The sequence below is a fragment of the Rhamphochromis sp. 'chilingali' genome (genome assembly GCF_963969265.1).
Source record: "Rhamphochromis sp. 'chilingali' genome assembly, chromosome: 21".
NCBI classification, from domain to species: domain Eukaryota; kingdom Metazoa; phylum Chordata; class Actinopteri; order Cichliformes; family Cichlidae; genus Rhamphochromis; species Rhamphochromis sp. 'chilingali'.
This window is the reverse complement of record NC_137949.1, coordinates 17,777,091-17,794,264: the sequence shown is the minus strand read 5'-3', so window position 1 is coordinate 17,794,264 and position 17,174 is coordinate 17,777,091. Positions and strand designations below refer to the sequence as shown.

The following is a 17,174-nucleotide window of genomic DNA, read 5'->3' as shown; positions in this document are numbered from 1 at the left end:
GCTTTCCAGGCTCTTGTTTGGGTCACAAAGAGTTCCATGAAAATGTCTTTGTGTGTATTTGCCTCCTACATATCTTCCCCCCAGGACCGACTGAGCATGATGTTGAACAGAGGCTGCAAGGGTCACACTGGTGCCATAAAGGCCCCACAAGTCAAAGACAGATGCATATCAACTTACACGACCACAGAGCCCTGCATTCAGAAAACAAACGAAAGAAGACATCCATAAACAGAAAGACAAAAAGCCAGAGACAAGGCTAATGTCAAACACGTCTTTAACACTCTTCCCTGGACTTTACATCAGGCTCCCAGATGCTTTATGTGGTGTTGTCACATGGATAGGTAGAGGAAGGTAAGCTCAGCCACCTGCAGACTGGAAGCTTCCTGGCTCCACCACTTATGGAAGTCCTTCTGGAGCTTGACCTTTGACCTCTCCAACAACAGCTGCAGATGCTCAATCTCGGTCCTCAGCGCTTTTAGACGGCCAACGATGCTCTTGTAACTGACAGGAGAAATTAACGGTACTGAATTCAACTTTTATCCACGTTACGAAGGATCTGCTGTATCCAGTCAATGCAAGCAGGGTCTGCCATAGTAATTCATTAAAAAGCACTACAAATTCACCCTTTTTTTTCTTCCTCAATGTGCTTGCAGAGGTTTTCTTCAGCTGGGTCAAACTCCTCCTCAGACCCTGTGTGACTTTCCATGACACCTGTGGTGTAGAATTGATAGGTTGCAGAGAGGACAAAGGAGTTAAAAACAAAAAAGAAACATGGTCATGTTTTATATAAAATGACAAGTGCAAGATTAGAAGCTGAGAATTTGTGTGTGTCATGAGTCCATTGGCTTCAAAGAAAGCATTTAAACTTTTGGCCTCGGATAATGGAAACCAGGCTGCTGTGAAGAGCTCTCTGATGCGGATCTCCAAATAACAAGAAAAGCCTTTGGGTGGGAGGTGTTTGCATGCTTTAGAACCAGGTTTCCCCATCAAAGGTTTTATCTCACTGATCAAAACAGTCAGAATGGAGCAAATGAAGGCGTCTTAGAGCCTGAGCCGCCCAGTCTTTGGCCAGTAAGCTTTCATTCACTGAGGCTTGCTGCAAAAGCTTTGAAGTGGCCACCAGTAACAGTTGAAAAGGGGCCACAATGTGCTCAGCGTTTATCATCCTGTTTTGAGAAGAGTTCAATATCAAAAAGATGATAATAAAAAGACCTGATACTTCCTCAAGCTGCAATCCCAATGCAAAGGCAAGAAATGTGCAGAAATGTGGTGAATTTTAATTGCTTCACATGTTTGTTGTTTAGATGTTGGTGTGGGCAGAAGTTATAAATAATTTTTACCATAAGCGGCTCTCTGTCTCCTCCGCACATCCAGCTGCTTCTTCAGTTCAGCTGAGAGAAGGAGAACGACAAAAAAACTTTTTAATTTCCATCAAGAGACTCAAAGCACATCAATCTCCAAGGCCACTGGGCTTCATAACTTAAAAAAAGTCGCCTGGTTCCACATGATTTCATAAAAGTCAAGCAAGTAAATGCATGACATTGTTTATGAAGAAACATTTTGGATTGTCATTCACCTACTTAAAACCCCTGCAATGCAAAACGGTTAAAACCCATGTGCTGCCTAATACAGGGAGTCCTCATTATAACCCAGAAGAAAAAACATTATTTCAAACATTACTCTTGATGATCGGCATGTTTGATTTGGTAAGACATTCCGAAAGCTCTCTCCCAATTTACCTAGGATTGAGAGTGGCACCAGCTAAACTTCTATCCATAACAGTTCTTTCAAATCTCACACTTCGTTTTTGTAATTCAACTGTAATCAACAATCTCACGCAAATCCTAAAGCTCCCTCTGGAGTTGGCCTGTCAAACTCTATTCTTCTTAGACATTTGAACCTATGATTTATTTCCAGATGATTAACCTTTTCTGCACATTTCTAACTTCTTATTTTTACTCTTGAACTCTACTAGACTGGCTTTGCATGACTTACAATTCAGAATAATTCATATTTACCTTATTTATCTTATAAAGTGCGTGAGTACAGCCCCTCAGTTCATCCTCTGCCTAATATCTATATGATCATCATCATCATCATCATATCGAGCCAAGAATAGAAAAAAAAACTGTGAAACAGTGTTTGGAGGAGTATGAGGCCTCACAGGGATTACTTCTATATACAATGACCTCATAAGTTGAAAATTTTCCCAAGTTTATTATGATTATCTACTATACAGTACTGCAGGAAATAAATCAAAACAGAACAATAGTCAAGATGGTGCTGATTTATAAACTTCCATAGTCCTCTAAATGAAGTCTTCAGTAAGCAAAGAAGCAACAAGAAGGAGGCATTCGGGTGAATGTTGATTCTCGTGGCTATAGTGCAGTCTTTACATATGGGCAAGTCATTTACTGTTGCTGAACTGAAGTGTTTAATTACATTGTTGGAGAAATTGCTAATAAACCGCTTCGGTAGTAGAAGACAGTTGTAAGTAAAGGGACAAAAAATGTCCAGGGATGCTTTTGCCATAAGACGAACACAGGATACAATTTCATGTTTATTTCATGTTTAGATCAGAGCCAGGCTACGAGATAAAAGCAGTGTTGAATGGCAGTATCTTCTGTGGTGTTTCCATTAAAGTCCCACAGGTGTCATTCACTTATAGACGCTGCTGTGCTGCAGCTCTTTGTATAATACAACCCTATCTCAAGTGGAAATCAGAAAATGGGAAATCCAGATGAAGTATGTGGGGGGGAGGAGGGGGGTGGGTTTCTGTAACACCTCACATGACGCCACAAAATGGTTGGATTAGAGCTCTTGCTCGGCTTTCTCCTGTGCAATACTTTAAATCTGTTTGCAAAGTGCCCGTGTAACCAGCTCGTCTTCCAGGACCACTTTTCTGAGGGTTTCAGTAGACAGCAGACACATGAATGGATGATGTGAAACATTACAAATGAGCAGCCCTGACACAGTGTGCCCATGATGACAGTGTTTTTCCAAATGCCTATGGAGTATGAAGCTGGGTTGTGTGTGGATAGCTGAAAATGTAGTTGTACTGAGACGCCCTGTGGCTTCGCGTTGTGGTGAGGTGGGCAGCCTGAAACTTCACTAACAGACACAGCTCTCTCAAACATGACCCACAACCCCTTTCATAATAACATAAAAGGATTAAAAAATATTTATGCCATGACCACGCTATGATGACAGGGTACAAAAAAGGGGCAGGGAGCACGTGAAGGCAACATAAAAAGCACTTTTTTTTTTTTTGGTTGGCTTTTGTGTTCACTCTGATCCGTACATGGTCATGGCCAAAGTATTCTTTAACAGATCTGTTATATTCGCCCGAAGCCCCTGCATGGCCCCACCCTTTTATTTAGCCATAAATTTTCCAAATATCTTCTGTGTAAACTCGTCACACATCTCTCTTAAAGGCTCATGGACTGCACCCAAGCAACGATCTCTTTAAAATGGGTTTGAAAAATAAACTACAAAAACTGCAGTACTTCTAATGTCCACTTGAGGTGGGCTACAAAAGTGAGTACTGTATTGACTCCTATGGTACAAATCAAACTTTAAAGCTGAACTAACCATCTTTGCAGCCTAGAACAAACTTTTTTAAAAAAAACTTACTTGTTTAAATTCTTTTAAGGAATAAAGTTTGTATTATTAGGGACGTAGATTCTAACGCAGCCAGTGTTTTTGACACCTTTCTGAATACTTTTAATGCAGCTGTCGGACAAAAATATGGCTCATTTACAGACAATCCAAGAAATATGTTAAGTATGCTCCAGTTTTAGTTGGTAAAGTTACTGTCTATAGATCCATGTCTTTGTCTCCTGCCTTCCTCCGCTCACCCGGTCACGGCAGATGGCCGTCCCTCCCTGAGCCTGGTTCTGCCGGAGGCGTCTTCCATTAAAAGGGAGTTTTTCCTTCCCTTTGTCGCCAAAGCTCTTGCTCATTGGGTGTCATATGATTATTTGGGTTTTGACTGTTTTCTCTGTATTATTATAGGGTCTTACCTTACTACATAAAACACCTTGAGGTGACTGTTGTTGTGATCTGGCGCTATATAAATAGAATTGAATGGAATTGAATTAAACTGAACTGCATGTAGCCATCCAAGCTAACCAGTGTCCCATTCAAACATGGTCACTTCTGGCTCAAACACAAAAAACAAAAACAATCAAAAAACAAGAAAGCAACAGGTAAAAAGCTCCAAAACAACACAATAGGTGACAGCACCACTGCTACATCTAACTTTTATGTACAGTCTGTGCCTGAATCAGACAATCTGATTCAATGATTTTGACCAGGATTAGACAAATAACCTAAACAACTACCGGTAAATACCATACCACACCTACCATAAATGCAGCCAAAGTTTGAGATAGAAAATGTTCAATAGTGACTGTGTGAACTGTGTTTACAGTAAAAGACTGAATACTGGCCAAGGGACAAATATCTCTTATTTCTTCAGGATCTGCAGGGTATCAGTGGGAGGGAGGAGACACCATATACCCAATATGACTCTGGTTTCAAAAGGTTTAATGTACAACAGATTTACTTTTTTACCTGTCCCAGCAATGATCAGAGAAATAAAAAAGAATCAAAACTTTTTGGTCACAAAAGCCAGTTCAAGTCCCAAAACAGACCAAAAAAACAACAACAAAAATCCAGGATATTTGTCAAGTAAAGGTGGGGTGCAGACTTCAGTGCTTCTATTCTCCATCCAGGACAAGATTGTGAGCTCAACACCAAAAACTCTTCCAAACCACACAGGGTTTCCCCCCCACACCACCGTCAGTAGACGTGCTGTCGACTTTAAAGGCTGGTTTCAAGCTACAAGCCTCAATAAATATTTGGTGATTTTTGTGGCCGGGAGGTTGAATGTGATATGCCACATAAATACCAAAGTGAGGTGAGATTTGAGCACCATACTTGCAGCCCAGCTTTCCAGCATCTGACCTATGTGTAGATGAAGAATAATATCCACAAGTAATCTGGTAAATGTTTAAAATTCACAAGACAAATAAAGAACCGCAAGAACACAGGAAGCAAGATTTGTTTCTATTAAACAGAGAGCTGCACTAAACATTCTCCATTTTTGTAGGACAGCTGGGTTCATGCTGCTGTTGACTGAGGCTTTGACCTAAACTATGGACTTTTTATAAACCACTTTAATATACGGCTAATAGCACAGGAATTAATCACAGAAACAGTCAGCGCAGTAAAATGCAGCTCATGTTAACAAAGACTACAATATTTCTCTTCTGGTATTTGTTCTAAAAAGTGTGGCACATCTCCGGCTCCATACTCATTTTTCCTGCATCTGTGGGTCACTTCAGCGAAGGTGAAATCAAAGTGATACCAAAGACGGTGTCACATGCTTGGCCCAAATTCCTCAACAAAGTAAGAAACAACAGAACGGCCCCACCAAAACTGGTGTAAAAACAGGTGTGTGTTTCTAGGAACATTATATAAGAAATCTGGAATTTAGAAATTTTTCTCAGGAATAAATATATAACCAAACCACTTGAATATTCAGAAAGCGCTATTGATTTTGATTTAGGACAACCTCCTGCCTCCACAAACATGCATTTGGAACTGTAGCTGCCTTGTAAAAATACGGCAAAGTATTACTGTGCTGCAGAAAACAGAAACACAAAACTGAGACATAAAACAAAACACAGGAAAACTGAAAGGCATCACCAGAATAACTATGAAGTAAAACAAAGAATGAAAAGACTCAAAGATGTCACAGAAAAGCTTGCAATCTGGTAGAATAAAAGAAATCAATACAGTAATCCAAGAAAAATCCAACAAAAACCAAAACCAACACTCCCGGACTATGACAGCTGGGGTTCTTCTACAGTAAATTCAAATAAATAAGAATGTTCAGAATCTACGTTCTTATACAGTGGTTTTACTGATCTAGGTCAAATCTGCACATACAGTATCTATAGCAGCGTAGCATTGGGAACAGACTAAACAGGATATTCCAGACGTCCATCTCCCTAACAAAATGTTCTGGTTCCTCCAAGAATTTCCCAATCCAGATAACATATATAATTTCTCCCTTTCCAAATTGGGAATGCTCAGAAAACCTCCAAAGAAACAGAAGAGCAATAGCTTTATTCTGAGCTCCATCCTGATGTCCAAACTGTTCACCCTATGTGTAAACCTGCATTCATGAGCTCACTTTCCTGACTACTGCTCAGATCTCAAGTACCGATGATGACTGAAACATAGATTGACAGGTGTATCAAAAGCTTAGCCTTCTGGAGCCATGAAACCACGGTCTCAGACTTTGAGGTACTGATTCTCATTCTCGCCACTTCACACAAATTGCTTTAGTGGGAGCTCAGAATCACATCAGTCTCATACTCCTGCTACAGAAGATGTGCATCTGTGACTTTCTAAATAGAAATCTCTTCTTTCGACCTATGGTTTCAGAATGCGTCTCTGCAGTAGGACTGATCTCTAGAGTCATAGTGAGGCCAAGAAATACAGCATAAACTAGAGACTGATGCTTCCTCTAACCCTCAAGTTGGGTCCTTTAGAAAAAAGCACCTCATATTATCCTAAAAGTTTCCATGTTCTCCTTTAACCATGAGACACAGGTGGTGTAAAGTTTCCGAGCAAACCCTCCAAGATGGCATTAAAACACAGCGAGCCACTCTCCAGCCACTAAAAACACCATCTCTCATCCAGGAAGAATGCAGCTCTGTGCACCTAAAAATGTAATAAGCTTTGACAGCATTGAGATGTTTGACTAAGATGAGGAATGTGGATAAATTAGTAAAAATCCAGTTTTTCCTCGCTTCAGCCTCACTGTGTGGTCTGCAGAACACATTTAAAGAGTTAATAATCTGCATGCTGTCAGGGTTGATTTCTGCATGACATGTGACAGATTCGTCTGTGTCAGCACCTCATGCAGTGAAGGCTAAAGACAAAAAAAATGAATTCAGAGGGTGATAAGTGTACACTGGCATGTGTGGTGCTAACGGGCAAATGCTACTAAACCACTGAGCGTGCTCGGAGGCAGCGCTGATGCCAGGCGTTGGTGTAAACCTATCCATTTCAACGGCATGTGAAATGAGCCACAGACAGAGCAGGGAAATTTATAAATGTAGCTTGCAGTAGTAAACGCAAACCAGATAAAAACACATTTTAACTGCTCTGAGTTTACTGGAAAGTTCAACCAAACATTAATATAATTTAAACTCACTGCCAGCGGCGACAGGACTCGGCTTTTAGTGTTTCTGTAAACAGCAGCAGGTTATGACACAATACTGAGCTTCTAACAAGGCATCTTTTATGATTTCTATATTAAAGTGCACCTTCTCTGCTTTTCCTTTTTTTTCTGTATGGAACAGCTCTAGGAGTTTTTAAAATGAAGGGGTTTTTTTACCTGCACAAAACTGAAATGGAAAAAAAAAAAGCAAAAAATAAAGAAACGCAAAAGTAACAAAAGAAAAAAACAAGAGAGATCAGTAATAACTAATAGTTAAATGCAGAGAGGTGTATAAACACATAGTGAGTGAAGAAGAAGAAGACGAAGAAGAAGAAGACGAAGAAGAAGAAGACGAAGAAGACGAAGAAGAAGACTCAGTGCATCTAGCCAACATCAAGAAAGTTATCACTGGAATGTTTTCAGATGTCTGTTGCTATTTAACGTAATTCTTTTAGCTCAGTTCCTCAAAAGGCTCTGCATTCTCAGAGCGTTGTTCTTAATGGAAGCCTCATCTTGTGTCATAGAATGTCGTGTTACATGGAAGTATGACAGACTCCTAGTTCAGCTTGTTTCAGGCAGAGAATGAACTCATAAACCAAGTTTACAATACATAAGAATTATTTTGAATTATGACTCAATTAGAATCCAGAAATAAAAATATTTACTTGGAAATAAGAAACAAAGTGCAAATGAGACAGTCTCTGTCTAATCTTCACTTTGGGTCACTTGTGGGCATTTAGAAGACACACATTGTGTAGTGAATATAGTCCCAGACTAACAACATAAGGCTTAGAACCACTAAGCTTTGGCCTAAGCCAATGCCAAGTTTACCCGTTATGGATATCACACAGAACAGCACAAGAGTGACAGCCAAGTAAAAAGCACAGGTTGGAATCTTCAGTAACCGGAAATCCAAATGTGGAAATCTTCAGGCTGTTTCAAATGTATTAATATGGAACTTGTTAAAATAACTGGCCAAAATAACTAAATTGGGAAATATTCAAAAGTAAAGACACAAGACAACAAATCCAAGAAAAATAAAACTGCATTATTGTCGCCTATTGTCAGAAAGAAACAGGTGAAGTAAAATATGAAACTAGTTAAATATTAAATATCAATCAAGCTGAGGACGTTATGTTGCCATAGTAACAACAGAAGCTTCCCAACATCAAATCAACGCCCTTTCAGCTTCTTCCTATACAGTGGTATAAAAAGTCTTTGTCCCCTTCCTTATTTCCTATTTTTTTTTTATATTTGTCACACTTAAATGTTTCAGATCATGAAACTAATTTTACTATTAGACAAAGATAACTTGAGTAAACACAAAATGCAGTTTCTAAATAAAGGTGTTTCTTATTAAGGGGGAAAAATCCAAACCTACATGTGAGGAGCAGGGGCAAGCACTGTTTTTACACCACTGTATCTCCAAACACACAGAAAAAGAAAAACCTTTTGAAACATATAGCGAAAGGCTGTTGCTATCGCAGCATGAACCTCCAAACTGCTCGCTCTTTGGTCTTAGCTTGCTTCATGCTATGTTAGCTCTTCTGCTGCTGATGTGTGGTAAAGTAAACACAGAAGAACACACCACAGAACTCAATGGAGCGTCTTATCAACTGTATCTCAGTTTCCATTAGGATGATCAAGTCCTTTTGCACTGCTTCCCAGCAATTTGCTCTCCGATGTGTGCCTTTCTCTTGTTTTGTATATATCCCTCTCTTCTGTTTGCTATTAATTCCTGATGATGTCTTTACTATTTATATCTTTCTTTTGAATAGAGGGCTCTATTCTATTCTATGACAGAAGACTGCGCACCTGAACATTACGCAGCTCTTGAGTGCAATGTGTTTTTCAAAAAGAATGAGAAAACTTACTGATTCTGTTTCTGGCTTCATTCAGTTCCTCTCCAAGTTTCCGGGCCTCTGCTGATCTGTTCAAAAGAATCAAAGAATTAAAAGCAAAGTTCACCCCCAAAATCACATTTACATATGCTTCCTCTGGCCTGTTGTGCTGTTTATACATCTGGATTGTGGAAATGTCTGGCATCTCTTAAGGATAGAAAATCCACTGAAAAACAATACAACAATAATGTGTCTTTACTAGAGATGGACCGATCCGATATTACGTATCGGTCCGATACTGACGTAAATTACTGGATCGATATCGGAGAGAAATAAAAAATGTAACCCGATCCATTAAATATCAATAAAGCACCTCACAAAACTTGCGACACAGCGTAACTCGGCCCATAACCATAGCACGGAGCAGTGTGCTCATGTGATAGAGCGGTTGTGTGTATTTGGAGCCTCCTACCAAACCGGCATTTCATCTCCGAGGAAGTGATCCCAGAGAGAAGTAAAGCAAGTGTGTAAGTTAATATCTGAATGTTTGTAAAGCATTCCCACGTTAAGCTTAACAACCAATATATGGAGCGACTGCCTCTTCTCTCTCCCTCCCTCTCCTGTTGCTACTTCAGTCATGAAACTGATTAACGATCAGCTGATCGGCTTTTCTGTCCAAGTCCGTCTCTCTTCTTTGCTTTTGGCCCACTTTGCGCCAGAAAGAGGAAACCAGTGGCTGAACATCAGCAGAATGTTTAACCTTGATAAGCTGTTGTTAGAATTTATTTAATATTACTTTCTGGACCAGGATCTTTTTCTACGCAGCTGACGGCTGGTAACTGTGCAGGGGCGGATCTAGCAAAGTTTAGCCAGGGGGGCCGATAGGGCAGGGAAATGGGGGGCACAAAGACATACTTTTCTTTCTTATTCTCATTTAAAATGTCTAGCTTTTAATAAATAATTATCTGAATCTTACACCCAAAGTTTTAATCTGATGTAAAATGTATAGAAGTCCATTACTGTATATACAGGGAGTGCAGAATTATTAGGCAAATGAGTATTTTGTCCACATCATCCTCTTCATGCATGTTGTCTTACTCCAAGCTGTATAGGCTCGAAAGCCTACTACCAATTAAGCATATTAGGTGATGTGCATCTCTGTAATGAGAAGGGGTGTGGTCTAATGACATCAACACCCTATATCAGGTGTGCATAATTATTAGGCAACGTCCTTTCCTTTGGCAAAATGGGTCAAAAGAAGGACTTGACAGGCTCAGAAAAGTCAAAAATAGTGAGATATCTTGCAGAGGGATGCAGCAGTCTCAAAATTGCAAAGCTTCTGAAGCGTGATCATCGAACAATCAAGCGTTTCATTCAAAATAGTCAACAGGGTCTCAAGAAGCGTGTGGAAAAACCAAGGCGCAAAATAACTGCCCATGAGCTGAGAAAAGTCAAGCATGCAGCTGCCAAGATGCCACTTGCCACCAGTTTGGCCATATTTCAGAGCTGCAACATCACTGGAGTGGCCAAAAGCACAAGGTGTGCAATACTCAGAGACATGGCCAAGGTAAGAAAGGCTGAAAGACGACCACCACTGAACAAGACACACAAGCTGAAACGTCAAGACTGGGCCAAGAAATATCTCAAGACTGATTTTTCTAAGGTTTTATGGACTGATGAAATGAGAGTGAGTCTTGATGGGCCAGATGGATGGGCCCGTGGCTGGATTGGTAAAGGGCAGAGAGCTCCAGTCCGACTCAGACGCCAGCAAGATGGAGGTGGAGTACTGGTTTGGGCTGGTATCATCAAAGATGAGCTTGTGGGGCCTTTTCGGGTTGAGGATGGAGTCAAGCTCAACTCCCAGTCCTACTGCCAGTTTCTGGAAGACACCTTCTTCAAGCAGTGGTACAGGAAGAAGCCTGCATCCTTCAAGAAAAACATGATTTTCATGCAGGACAATGCTCCATCACACGCGTCCAAGTACTCCACAGCGTGGCTGGCAAGAAAGGGTATAAAAGAAGAAAAACTAATGACATGGCCACCTTGTTCACCTGATCTGAACCCCATTGAGAACCTGTGGTCCATCATCAAATGTGAGATTTACAAGGAGGGAAAACAGTACACCTCTCTGAACAGTGTCTGGGAGGCTGTGGTTGCTGCTGCACGCAATGTTGATGGTAAACAGATCAAAACACTGACAGAATCCATGGATGGCAGGCTTTTGAGTGTCCTTGCAAAGAAAGGTGGCTATATTGGTCGCTGATTTGTTTTTGTTTTGTTTTTGAATGTCAGAAATGTATATTTGTGAATGTGGAGATGTAATATTGGTTTCACTGGTAAAAATAAATAATTGAAATGGGTATATATTTGTTTTTTGTTAAGTTGCCTAATAATTCTGCACAGTAATAGTCACCTGCACACACAGATATCCCCCTAAAATAGCTAAAACTAAAAACAAACTAAAAACTACTTCCAAAAACATTCAGCTTTGATATTAAGTTTTTTGGGTTCATTGAGAACATGGTTGTTGTTCAATAATAAAATTATTCCTCAAAAATACAACTTGCCTAATAATTCTGCACTCCCTGTTAGGGATGGGTATCGTTTAGGTTTTATCTGATACCGGTGCCAAATCGGTACTTTTGAAACGGTGCCGGTGCTCAAACCGGTGCTTAAAGAATGGAGAACACAAAATTGGTCCAAAAACCTCTCATATTCAGCTGGTTTTTTGTAAAAAGATAACAATGTTAGCCTTTTCTGCAGCTATGGGGCATATATGGTATCACTCTTGGCTGGAAGCAGTGCTTAAACAATGTAAAAAACACAAACGTTGTCCAAAAACCTCTCATGTTTAGCTGTTTCCCACTTTTTCTTTGGTCATTTTAGCCTTTTTGGCCAGGGTGAAGGGAGTATCTGCCATCAAACAAGAAGACAGCCGCATGTAACTACGACGGTGTTTGCTAGTTCACCTTACGTGCATTAATGTAATAACGTGGTTAGCCTACTCAACGTAAATTACACACGAACAACATTAAGCTACTCACGCAGAGAAGAACGGCTGCTGCTGCCATCAAATACGGCGCATTTCTCGGCTTTTAAAAAAGAAACCCGCTATGCGTCGCCAGGTGTTTCATCGGATTCGAGGTGTTATCTCCTTTGACAGTATCACAGTATCAGCTTAAAGCACTTGTTGCAGGCTGCTGAGTTTGCATATTTTGCTGTGAAGTACAGCCAGACTTTTGACCGCTTCGCCTTTGGGCATTTTTAATCTGTAGCTCTGCATAAAAGAACGTACGTACCTGGCCCCGCCTACTATCCTCGGAAACGTAAAATGATTGGCTAGAAGTGTATCACAGCTCAGGAAAAAAAAGCACCGAAATAAAGCACCGAAATGTGCGCTGCTTTTCGGTCTGGTTACTACCGTTTATGTCAGAACCGGTGCCATCATGGCACCGGACACCGGTACCCATCCCTACTCCCTGTATATGTAATTTGAATTTTACTCAAAACTATTGCTCCGTGTTTATGAGGGCAAAGAATCATTTTCCTGAGTGAACGTGACTTTGTTAACCACATTCATGTGACCACTCAGACTGATTCCTGGTGTTAGAGAAAGAGGTGCCCGAGAAGAAAACGATATCCTTGAAATGCTGAACTTTGTGGTACTGCTTATACGTTGAAGTAGTCTGCCTTAATTTGGGCATTATCAGGATAATATTTTGTTCTACTAGTCATTAACCTCTGTTTCAGCAGACTCTTGTTGTCTTCAATGGTTAGGTGGTCTTCATGGTCTCTTATGAAGATCTCAAAGGCCTCTTGTTTTCCCATTGACAGCTTGGGGCCTGAAAGAGAGAGAATAAAAATCAGCACTGAGATGCACAGTGTGCTTTATTTTATGAATCAGAAACACTGTGTATATCAGCAGCTCCACGGTAAAAAACATCATCTAACTTGAGCACTCATGCCAGGTCCTGCTGTGCAAATAATAATGGATAATAATGGATTGTATTTATATAGCGCTTTTGAAGGCACCCAAAGCGCTTTACAATACCACTATTCATTCACTCTCTCATTCACACAAATGTGAACATGTTCCCACATTCACCGGTACTCTACTCCAGTCTGGGAGCCAGATGTGCGCTACAGAGCTCTACTGATATGGCTGATTATCGCGGCATTTGATGATTAGCGAGAACATAAACACAAATATAAACAGCAGTTCTGAACATGTCAAGATTACATAGCGGATATACCCCACCCCTCGCTGCTCAACCTCAGCAGTGCATCGCACATCAGGAAACATGATGTTGAACTTCCTGCTCACTGCTCAAGTTTTTATTAAAGCTGTACACATCTGCTTTAAATACTGCACTTCCACCAAGGGGATAAAACACAACACAGCAGAGAGCGTTGATTTGGTCTCCTTCTGAAAATGCGATTGAATTAGAAAGGCTGGATTGTAAATTTTATTCTCAGGAAGGTTCCTAAAGGAGTGAAATGACCCAGAAGCATCTGTGTGGTAACCATTATGCACCATCTCTGTGTCCAAATGCACCTGGAGTCTAACTACAAAGCTATGGTTAGACTAATATAAACACATTAGCAAAGTAAGGATGTTTATTTGTAGGTTAAATAGTTCTGAATAAAAGTTCTTGTTGAGATTCCTGATGGGCAGAGGCAATTGTCATCATATGGCAGAAAGAAGACACCAAAATCGGACCAAACTCGACCTAAGAAAATCCTTGAGAAGAGCCCATCCACAAGATAACGTTAATATGTCACTGCATGGTTTGGATTACTTGGGGAAAGGGGAAAGGATCAGTTGACAAAGAGCGAGCGAGTGAATTCGACAAAGTCGAAAGCTGACGGCAGCTCGCGGCCCTTGCTGTCGAGGTAGGGCTTCATGTGTGACAGACAGTAGTCTGCCTGCTCTTTAGTCAGGTTCTGGTAGAGCTCCTCTTTAGTGACGTTCACATCCTGACCTTAAATACTGACACTGCAATCTTAGTCAGTCAACTGTGATTTTTTTCTGTTGCCTCCTTAAATAACACAATGAGATCATGCTATGCTGTGGTGTGCTGGGGGAGCAGCACAGCAAAGAAGGACTCATCCAGGCTGGAGAAACTGATCAGGAGGGCTAGCTCTGTGGTTGGCATGAAGCTGGACACTCTGGTGACAGTGGCAGAGAAAAGGACATTAAAGAAACTGATGGACATTATGAACAATGCTGGGCATCCTCTGCACACGGCCATAAACAATCAGAAGAGTCTGTTCAGTGACAGGTTGCTTCTCCCCAAGACAAGAACTAACAGACTTAAAAACTCCTTTGTCCCACACGCCATCAAACTGTTTAACTCCTCTCTGGAGGGGAGAGGGAGGGGAAACAGGAGGACAAAGGAGGGGGGAACAACTAAGCTGTAGTGCCTCTTCACCTCACTGTACAATACCTTGTGCAATACTTTTTGTAAATAGTCAACAGTGCAATAGACTCAATACTTGAAATGTGCAATTCACTTGTATTTTTTATTTTTTATTCCTATTTATTCTATTTATCCCCTTTGTATATTTTATTTATATTTGTCTCTGTATTTATATATATGTGTGTGTGTGTGTGTGTGTGTGTGTGTGTGTGTGTGTGTGTATATGTATATATATATATAACAATTCTGTAACTGTAACTTCGGTCGTTGCTGTGCTTTTTGGAAGTCGAATTTCCCAGAGGAACCCACCCGAGGGATTAATAAAGTTCTATCTTATCTTATCTTATCTTATCAGTACAGATTATATTGGTATTAGAGAAAAATCTTACAATTAGCGCACTGTTATTTTTCATGCTATTACATGATAATAAATCTGTTGTAAAAACTTTATTTCTCTTAGTTTAACACAAAAAGCTAAACTTGTATGTAGACATTAAATGACTGGGAGCTATTTATTATTTATAAGTGCTGCATGTATCATGGTGACTGGAATTCACTCTATTTTTTTTCTGTTTTATTAAGAAGGCGAAAAACAAGTTGTTGTTTTCCTCTCTGTTACCAACTGTTTTCCAACTGTTCCTTGGAAAATCCAAAATGCCACCATGATTTCCAATAATCCCTGCACCCCCCGTTAAATCTGTGGACTTATCCGTTCTAACCAAAGACATTCGTACACAGGACACTAACTCATGTGAGATTAATCGTGGGACAGTTAGGAATGCTGTTTCTTTATTTTTGGAAAGTCCTGATTAAAACCAACTTAGACGTGCGCTACAAGAGCCAAACTCTACAAATCAGCATGAGGGGATCTTGAGGGGAAATGCACTCCGGTCGACTCTTGTAAAAAAGCAGCATTCCAGGAATATCTAAGGGTGATATAACATCATATTATGTTGTGCTCACAGAATTTGTGGGGTAATGAGATCACACGGTCCTCAGGCCAACTTACCTCATTTTTCTTTTCCGTGCTCCAAGTGCAGACAAACCACAGAGGTTTGAATGTGTTGTGACTGTTGTTGCTGCTTCAACAAATTTTAGAGGTGAAATGCCAGCAAAGAGAAGAAGCTAGGAGCTTTCACAATTATTTTTGGGTGAATTTTATGTTCCTACTGCACTTTCTCACTCACTGAGGTGTCTCCATTTGGTCCAGATCACAGAAACGTGTGGACGGCCTGCTAGAATCATCAGCGTCTCATTACAAGCTAGCCGGATTTACGTTAAGATCTAACTCTCACTTAAGACTCGTCTCATTTCTGGTTAATTCAATTCTTTAACAGTCTGAGCCACAACAGGAACACCTTGTCTTTCTATCAGCGCTCTATGAAAAGAACAGGAAGGAGACACTGTACATCTGTACCTTCATAAGACTCTAAACACTCCTATTAGTCCTGTTTTCATTGTACAGCAAACGCAGCAGAAATCCAGCTCTATGACGTAATGTGCGCAGAGTGCTTCTACAGAGACAGTGGTAATCAGAAAACCCTTCCTAATGTCCAGGTTCTATTATGTGTTGGCTGAGCTAGGAGGCCAAGAACAGAAGGAAAAAACAGAGTCTGACAGTATGGCTTTCAATCATCACAAATGGTTTCCATGGAAAGTTCATCATCATTATATTTACAGTGCATCTTCAGGGGACAGTGATTTTTATCCAGCGACTGCAGCAGCAGGACCCAAAGATTAGACCTAATTGAAATGTACATAAACAGTCAGCGACCCTCTGAGCATGCGGACATGATAAGTGTAGCGCATTTGTTTTAAATTAAGACAGAATAAAGAACAATGATCTAATGTGCATATAGTTTGAGTCTCCAAGTGGGTCATGGAAACCAGCCGCTGCAGATGAGAAACATATGATATCTGCTCTATTGTTAAAGAACTGCGTCAACTGTGTGTCCCTCTGGTATTCTGCTCATTCTGTGTATTTCATAAAAAATGTATTTAGAGCACACATAAGAAGACGCACAAGGACAGCTGTATTTTTCTTATCCTTTTTTCTCAATGCGTTACTTTTAAATCTATGGGTCTAAAAATTCAATAGTTAGGTACTGATTTACTACTGTGGCATATTAAATAAAGGTAACAACAGAAATAGTAAGGTTATTGGAAAGAGTGCTAAAGTGCTTTGCAAAGAATAAGAACATATATAATAAATAAATACAAAGGAAAAAAACAGATACTATAAATAAATAAAGCTATACAAAAAGTTAACTGTCAGCTAATAATAAAATTCAAAAATCCTAAAATATTCTAAAGATGGAAAATAAATAAATAAATAAACAAACTGGGAAAAGGAGGTTTCTAAAAGATATATATTTAAAGGCACAGGCAAAAGTAGGAATAAATCCGACATTTTCTGATATGAAAATTGTAACTATTAGGAAGAAAACCTGTGAAATGAATAATAATAATAATGATAATAAAAAATACACAGATGAAGGGAGGCAACATTCTGAAAAACAAAAGGATGAGATATGTAAGATTAGACTTCAATTTACATGAAAAAATTGGACATTTAGAAAAATGAAAGCCAAAATAAATAAAGATAAAAAGCTGAAATTCTAATCCACCAGCCTCTGTAAAACTGCTGTTTTACTGCATGAAACTGCAGAAACAACA

The 17,174-nt window shown here is 39.9% G+C and overlaps 1 protein-coding gene across 8 annotated transcripts in view; it reads right to left on the bottom strand.

Annotated features, from left to right (window-relative positions):
* The window catches only part of kif6 (kinesin family member 6), an 80,326-nt gene that overhangs the window by 8,003 nt on the left and 55,149 nt on the right, over positions 1–17,174 (bottom strand). For all 8 annotated transcript variants that reach the window (XR_013970314.1, XR_013970315.1, XR_013970316.1 and 5 more), the window contains 5 exons: positions 12,818–12,920; positions 9,112–9,167; positions 1,341–1,391; positions 624–711; positions 366–501 (listed from right to left, as the gene is read on the bottom strand). Coding sequence is in view for 5 of the 8 variants with exons in the window: in XM_080871208.1 (XP_080727334.1) it covers positions 366–501; positions 624–711; positions 1,341–1,391; positions 9,112–9,167; positions 12,818–12,920 (434 nt within the window). In the remaining 3 variants the exon portion in view is untranslated. The remainder of the gene's footprint in view (positions 1–365; positions 502–623; positions 712–1,340; positions 1,392–9,111; positions 9,168–12,817; positions 12,921–17,174) is intronic.